General features: G+C 39.2%; 1 protein-coding gene across 1 annotated transcript; it reads left to right on the top strand.

Moving 5' to 3' along the window:
* Nucleotides 1-3,444: 3,444 nt before the first annotated feature.
* Nucleotides 3,445-4,463, top strand: LOC122016750 (transcription repressor OFP12-like). The gene is made up of 2 exons (XM_042574142.1): nucleotides 3,445-3,747; nucleotides 3,840-4,463. Exon 2 carries the CDS (start codon nucleotides 3,868-3,870, stop codon nucleotides 4,315-4,317), a length of 450 nt encoding a protein of 149 aa, XP_042430076.1. The 5' UTR covers nucleotides 3,445-3,747; nucleotides 3,840-3,867; the 3' UTR covers nucleotides 4,318-4,463.
* The last annotated feature ends 3,239 nt before the right edge of the window (nucleotides 4,464-7,702 follow it).

Raw genomic sequence — 7,702 nt, 5'->3', positions numbered from 1 at the left:
TACCAATTATTGGATCGAGAAACACTAGAGGGGGGGGGGGGGTGAATAGCGCTAGTGGCTATTTCGTTCGATTTAAAACGTATCGAGTATTAAAATGCATCGGAAAAGAAAAGAGCGAATGCTAACACAAGGTGGCTACTTGGTTCGGAGCCTGTGGCGACTCCTACTCTAAGGCCCGCGATCGTTGATCACTTTCGGTGGGCAACAACTATAATATCGAAAGTTTGGTACAATAAAGAGTTTACAATTAAGTGTACTAAAAATAACTTATACCGACAACAAGATTAGCAAAATTAAGGCTCTGGGTTGTCAGGGTATTGCTACAACACTTTTGGGCGTCTCTTGAGCAGTAGGATGTAGAAAGGTTGCTTTTAAATCGAATATCTGACTTGCTGCTCGAAATCCCCTTATATAGCCTGTTGGAGGCGCCTCAAAGCTCCTTGAGGGCGCCTCCAACGAGTCGAGTCAGCCGTGTGGATCAGCGCTGAACTTTTCTCCTCTGATCCACTTGAAGGCGCCTCCATGCCCAAGGTGCCTCCAAGAGCTGGTCCGAGGCGCCTCCAGCTCCTCTTCGCAGCCAGCTGACACTCTGCACCCGAGGCGCCTCCAAGCTCCATGGAGGCGCCTCGGACACTGTTCATCCGAGGTGTGACTTGCTCCTTTGTTCCTGCAAAATGTGTTAGTCCCAAACACATACCCTGTAAAACAAAGTTAGCACATAATAGTCATAAATAAAATATTGACAGTCTCCAAACTGTCCGGGTCTGACTTTGGATTTCCTACCGGAAACCCTAGGTCAACCCAACGCCTACTGTTCCCTCTGCGGGGAACGCGTCCTCACCTACTCCACTCGCGAGATTTACCTGATGCCAGCACGATCCTCCAGATCGACTGGACTTTTGCTTGGCGCTCGATGCTTCCGGACTTTCTGCTGGACGCCCGCTCCCCGACCCTTCCAGTCTTCCACCTGGTTCGCGAAACCAGGACTTTTCACCTAGGGTTACCACCCCAAAGGACTTTTGCCTGAAGCTCTCGACCCGCCAAGACTTTCCACATAGGGTTACCACCCCCTATGACCTAGGGTTACCACCCCCTAGGGTTTTCCACCTGCCTAACCGCAGTTAAGACTTTTGCCTAAGTACACTTAGGACTTTCCTGCAATCTCATTCAAACTGTTAGATCACAAAACAACTTAACTTTGAACCCTTTGCCATTATCAAAACACGGGTTCGATCGTCGGATGCTTCCTGCACCAACACTTCTGAGATGTCTAACATGAACTAAGCCAAAGCAGTATGACTTATCGTTGCTTCAAGCAAAGTTTGCTTATAACAGATCGAGAAATAAGACCATAGGTTTGAGTCCTTTTTAGATTATCTATGGGAAGAACCCATCCGGAGTTATAAACTTAGCTCCTATTCCATGTATAGGACGATTTAGTCCTAAAACAAATGAGATGACACAACATCTTTAGGGCATTCATGAGCAGGTGAAACTGACAATTCTTAAGACAAATACCAAGTACAAGACTCAGATTGATAGTCATCGTAGTCAGGCACTTTTGAGGTTGGAGATTTTGTCTGAGCTGTATTAACTAATAATCATTTTTTTATTAGCGAGTATAATAAGTTAAAAGATCGGAAGATTGGACCATGTGAAATTGTAGTAGATCAATGATAATGCTTATAGGTTAACCTTCCTAGTCATTTGAAAACTTCTGATGTCTTCAATGTGAAGCACTTGACTTCTTATTCTATGGATACTTATAATAGTACTACAAAGGAAGAGTTTTTTTTCAACCTGGGGCGACTAATGTAGGACCAACAAAAGAGTACTCTATCTTCAACAGATAATAACTTTTGACTCAAAACTCAGAATTAGGTTCTGTCTGTGCTCTTGCGTGCAAAATTTAGAGATCTATATTTGTATGAGGGAACCCATAACTACTAAGTTTCAGGTCCAAAAAATACCATTTAGAACCTTTTTGGAGGATCCAAATATTTTTTTTCCTATTTTTAGTAATTTATGTTTTTATAATATTTCGGATATTTTTGGTATATCGAGTATCTATGAGTTAGGATTTGTCTATATAAGTATTTGAGGGATTATCATATATATTGAAAAACATTTTCTTTTTTAGCAAAACCTAGGTAATTACGGATGTCTCTTTATTTTTTGATGATTTATCTTCTTACTTTCTTCTCAATTCTCCCTTTTTATCAGCCCGAAAGATAATCATAATCATATATGTCCGATGTCAGAGTGGAATGCCGCAAGACGAAGGCTGAGTGTCGGGTGCAAAGACTTGTCAAGTGTAGAATCGAGTGCTCGGGAAACCACTCGAGTTCAAATGGGATTCCTTTGGACAAAAGCTGAGCACTTCAAGAGAGGATTCTCGTTGGTCAGGAAGTGAAGCCAAGCACTTGGTTAGCGAAGGCCCTAAGTGGCCTTCCCGAGTTCGAGTTGAACATTATGGGATGAACATTCAGTGCTCGGGAGCAGATGCCCCGAGTGACTTTCCTGAGTCAAAACGAACACCAAGTACTTGGGAAAGAAGATTAGGGTGCGTTTGGTTTGCACCGTTTTCATTTTCATTTTCTGGAAAACGACTTTTTGTCATTCTCTGTTTTTCTAGAAAACGATAGTCAATTTTTTAGAAAACGCGCGCGAAAAATGCAAACCAAATATCGTTTTTCAGAAAACGCGTGTTTTCCAAAAAATGAAAATGAAAAATACGCGTACCAAACGCCCCCTTAGTTGATCCCAACATGGTACCTATGTATACGGGACTGCACATGGTATATGGGCCACGTCTTCAAACAGCAGTTAAAGCATTCTCCAAAACTCTGGCCCATCACCTCATCCGGTAGCTATATATATATATATATCTCATTCTGAATGTTATGCTAACTAATCAATCAGTACTGGAGTAAGTGATTTTTAATAATTTGTTGAGGTACTTTGGATCATAAATTATATGCACGAAACCGATCGTCAAAGTGATCGTGCATTAGTTAATTAATTAACAAGGACATCCTAATCCAATTGAAGTTTCATTAAGTTTGGTGCCATGTTCCACATTATATTATTGTTTTGCCAAATGAATCGATCAAGCTACGTACTTGCTGTTTCATGAATCGTGACGATGAGGAGTATATGGAAATTAAAAGATTATTGCATTTTCTATACAAGCGAACATGGTTTGTACCTTGTGGTGAGCATCTTTAATTATATAGGATATATATATACATACTGTTGGGGAACATATTCATCTATCCCATTAAAATTTTCTTTTTGTAATTTCCTCGTTAAAGTATGTTGAAGCCAGCTAGCAAGACAATCGACATCGCCAATTGTTGCATCACCGGTAAGGTTTAATGTGAATCATGCAATAAGATGTAAGGAAGCAAAAAAGCAGCAAAAATTGACCATTACACAAATCATCCTCGATCTCTCGAAGGAAAGAAAACTCATCCTTTTTCCTTGGTGGCGCAATAACTATATTGCGACGCGTCATGCGTATATCTCCTCCATCGATCGATCACTGATTCAGTCACTAGCTATCATCGTGGAACAGCACTCAAGCTTCATCAGACATCTCCGACATAGAAAACGCATTGATTTTTTAGTTCATGTGAGTGTTTGATTTGATTCGGCTTCAGCGCCAAGTTGCTGTATCCAAATTGGAGTCTCGGGCTGTCTCCACATGTCTTTGTCTCTCAGATCCAAATAAGAGCATTCTTCCCTGTGAAAATTTTGAGTGAAAATGTTTTTTCCAATGCATTATTTTTTTTAAAATTTTTATTTCGTCGAACTTATTTAATGGTTCGTTTCGTTAGCGCACAAAGGCCGGCGCATTAAAGAACAATGCTGGGAGAGAGTTTGTACGGATGCTTCTCCTCCCGCCGCCGCCCTTCCCATTCCGCCGCCGCTCTCCCGGACGGTTCCTCTGGACGCCTTTTTGATTCGACCGATGTCTCATCCTCCTCGCAGCATGAGATTTCCTCCGCCATCGCCTCCCGCCGCCTCCTGCTGGCGTCTCCGGGCCGGTCCAACTCCCTCGTGGACTCCGCGTCGGTCGCGTTGAGAGCGGGAGACGCGGTGGCCGTCACCACCTACTCGGCCGACCCTTACCGCGACTTCCGCCGCTCGATGGAGGAGATGGTGGCGGCGCTGGGACTCGACGCCGGGGCAACACACCTCCACGAGCTCCTCCTCTGCTACCTCGCTCTCAACCGGAAGCAAGTGCACGAGCACATCCTGAGAGCCTTCGCTGACCTCCTCCTCGCCCTCACCGTCACCGGCGACGCCGACTGACCTCAAACTCAAAGGCTGTTATATATTGCGCTACTGCCATTAATAATATGCGTTTTTTTTCCCTTCCGTCTTCATTTTAGATTTGCGTTTTGATATAACGGCCCATTTTGTACTGATCTAAAATTCTAGCATACACGTTCTTGATATTCTCTTCTGCTTGTAACTATTGTTTGTAATTCAGCGTTTATGCATTTCCCCTCGTTAAAATCGATAGAATGAATAGGTGGATGAAGTCCTTGTCGAGATGCGTTAGAAACTTAGAACTACAAGAGTGGGTGAAGTGAAGAGTTAGTGGGGGCACTGGCAGCGCACAAATGGCCCAAATCGCTGGGTCCCAGTCAACGGATTATGGAGGGCGCACTAAGAATTCTCTACGGGAGAATATCGGATTAAATCATCAAATAAATTAAATTAGTAATTAAAATTATTAAAATAATTCTATTTATAATTATTAAAATAATTTTTAAAATAATTCTATTATTTATTAATTAGTCAACTACTTAAAAAAATATCAATAAATAATAAAATTTATTATTATTCTCATATTCTTCCTTACTGTCTTTTTATCCTTCTTTTTATAAGTATGAAAGTCAAAGTTCTTCTTTCACATCACTCTTGAAGACACACCTCAAGGTTTGAATTACTGAAATTCTAAATTTCTTGAAACAGTTCAAATTTTCGTTACCGTAAGTTTTTACTGTCTCCTCTCAACTTTTCCTTTCTCACCCTATTTTCCTTCTCTTATTTATTTATTTATTTTCTTTCTATCTCCTGATTTCTCACTGTTCTTGTTTTCTGTAATTAACCTCTCCACTCTCTCCTTATTTTTCCCTTCTCTCATTTTTCACCGTTGAACTTTCTTCTACCGCTGATTTTCCCTTCTCTCATTTTTCACCACCAAACTTTCTTCCGCCACCACCATCCAACAAGAGAACCTCTTCTCTTCGTGCGACGTCGATGATTTGTAGGCATCAGCCTACCTCCAGGACAACACTCCTCCAGATCAAGTGTTGTCGTAGACCAAAGAAGGAATTTGCTACTTCTTTACTCCTAATCTTCTGCCTCTTTTCACCATCCATCGCAGATAAGTTATCATTACACAATTCATTATTTTTATATATAATGTCATAATTTCCTTCACCATCATCCATCATAAAAATAAATTTTGTGACACAACTCTCTGCCTTCACTGAATGTCATATCTTATTTGCCTATCAAACTTAATAATGATAATTATATGCTTTGGAAAATACAATGTCTTTGGCTACTTCGTATTCATGATCTACTCGGAGTTGTTGATAGTACTTATCTTAAACCACAAGAAGACAATTCAAACTATGATACATGGAGCAAGAAGGATCAACTAATTATGACATGGTTGATTTTAACAATTAGTGAGTCTATATTTCCTAGGGGTGTAAATGAGTCAAGCCGCTCGTGAGCTATTCGAAGCTCGATTCGATAAAAGCTCGTTTGAACTCGTTTAATGAGGCTTGTTAAGATAAACAAACCAAGCTTAAGCTTCACAATATTCGGCTCGTTAGCTCGTGAACATGTTCGTTAAGCTCATAAATCAACTTTTAAATAAAAAAAAAATAGTTTTGATATTGAATTTACAGATTTTATACTCTACTTATGAAAAACATAGACAAATATATTAAATTTATTTATTAGAATAAAATTATAAATTTTAACAAGAATATTATAATTTTTTAAAAATATATAATTTAATTTTTAATGAATATTTAAATTTATAATTTATATTTATTAAGCTCGTTTAGGCTCGCTAAAAGTTTGAATAAGCTCGTGAGCCATGAATATATTCGTTAAATAAAGCTCGAGCTCGACTCGATTAAAAACGAGCCAAACTCAAACATCCAAGAGTTCAGCTCGGCTCGGCTCGATTACACCCCTAATATTTCCTACAATTGTAGGGCTTGTTATCTCTCGTCAAATATGGGAAGCTCTTGCTCGAACCTTTGCTTCACACTCTCAAGCACATGTTCTTTAACTTCACATGCAATTACAATTAGTGCAATGAAGAGACAAGTCTATCAATGAATATATGCAATCAATCAAGACCATTGTCAATGATTTGGCCGCGATTGGTCATCCAATTTCAGATCCAGATTTACTAATATATGTTCTTGCGGAGTAGGACCTAAATATGACAGCTTTATTCCTAGTGTAACTACTCGCATAGATTAAGTGTCACTCGATACCCTTTATGGCTTGCTCTCTTCGCATGAGATACTTCTACAATTACACTCTCAAAGGGTCTCAGATTCTCTAGCTCTTTCGGCACATACGACTTACAAGATTGATAGTACTACCCATCATCAACAAAATCAAGGAAATCAAGGTGGACGAGGACAAGGACAAGGTCCTGGACGAGGATGTTGTCAGATTTGTCTCAAGAATAATCACTTTGCTCATCAATGTTATAAGAGATTTGATTCAAATTTTGCTGGAGGATGGCATCTAGATTTTGGAGCAACTCATCACGTTACATCAGATTATGACATTCTTATAGAAGCCTCCTCTTATCATGGTCACACTGTACAAGTAGGCAACGGTTCAGCTTCAAGACAATCAACAGCTTCACAAGTCTATCCTAAAGCCCTCTCATCTGTGCCTACTCGTGGTAAACCCCTAGAGTTTCATCTACAGAATGATATATTGACACTGGAGTAACACATCATGTCACATCATATTATAATATCCTTATAGACGTAATGTCGTATTATGACTCAGATACGGTTCAAGTAGCCGATGGTTCAAGTTTGTAAATTGCTAATCTTGGAAATATATACATTCATTTATCTAATCGTACTTTTCACATGCGCGATATCTTTCATGTTCTATCTATTACCAAAAATTTACTTTCTACACGTCAATTTTTGTTTTGACAATAATATCGTGTTTGAATTTCATCACAATCATTATCTTATAAAAGATATAGGAACAAATATTATCTTATTTCATGGTGGCATAAAAATGGTCTCTATTATCTTTAAAGTTCTTCCATCAAAGTTTGTATTGGTTATCGCACAAATAAACCAGCTTGGCATGCTCGACTTGGTCATCCTTCTCTTCGCATTGTTCATACGATCATCAATAAGTATGGTTTACCTACTTCCTTCACCTCCTCTCCATTTCATTTATGTAGGGCATGTATGGAAGCTAAAAGTCATAAGTTGCCTTTTTAATCTTCCCATCAAGTTTCTAGTTTTCCATTTGAAATAATTTATTTTGATGTTTGAGGCCTTGTACCTATATTATCTAACCAAGGATTCTTATATTATATTTCCTTCATCAATCATTTTAATAAATATATTTGGCTCTATCCTATGAAAGGAAATATGATACATTTGACATATTTTGT

Source organism: Zingiber officinale, chromosome 8B (genome assembly GCF_018446385.1).
Source record: "Zingiber officinale cultivar Zhangliang chromosome 8B, Zo_v1.1, whole genome shotgun sequence".
NCBI classification, from domain to species: Eukaryota; Viridiplantae; Streptophyta; class Magnoliopsida; order Zingiberales; family Zingiberaceae; genus Zingiber; species Zingiber officinale.
Note: the sequence above shows the minus strand (reverse complement) of the source record. Positions and strands in the feature narration are given on the sequence as shown.

Excerpts from the sequence above, each read along its gene's own strand:
- LOC122016750 (XM_042574142.1), top strand. The coding sequence starts at position 3,868 with ATGCTGGGAGAGAGTTTGTACGGATGCTTCTCCTCCCGCCGCCGCCCT.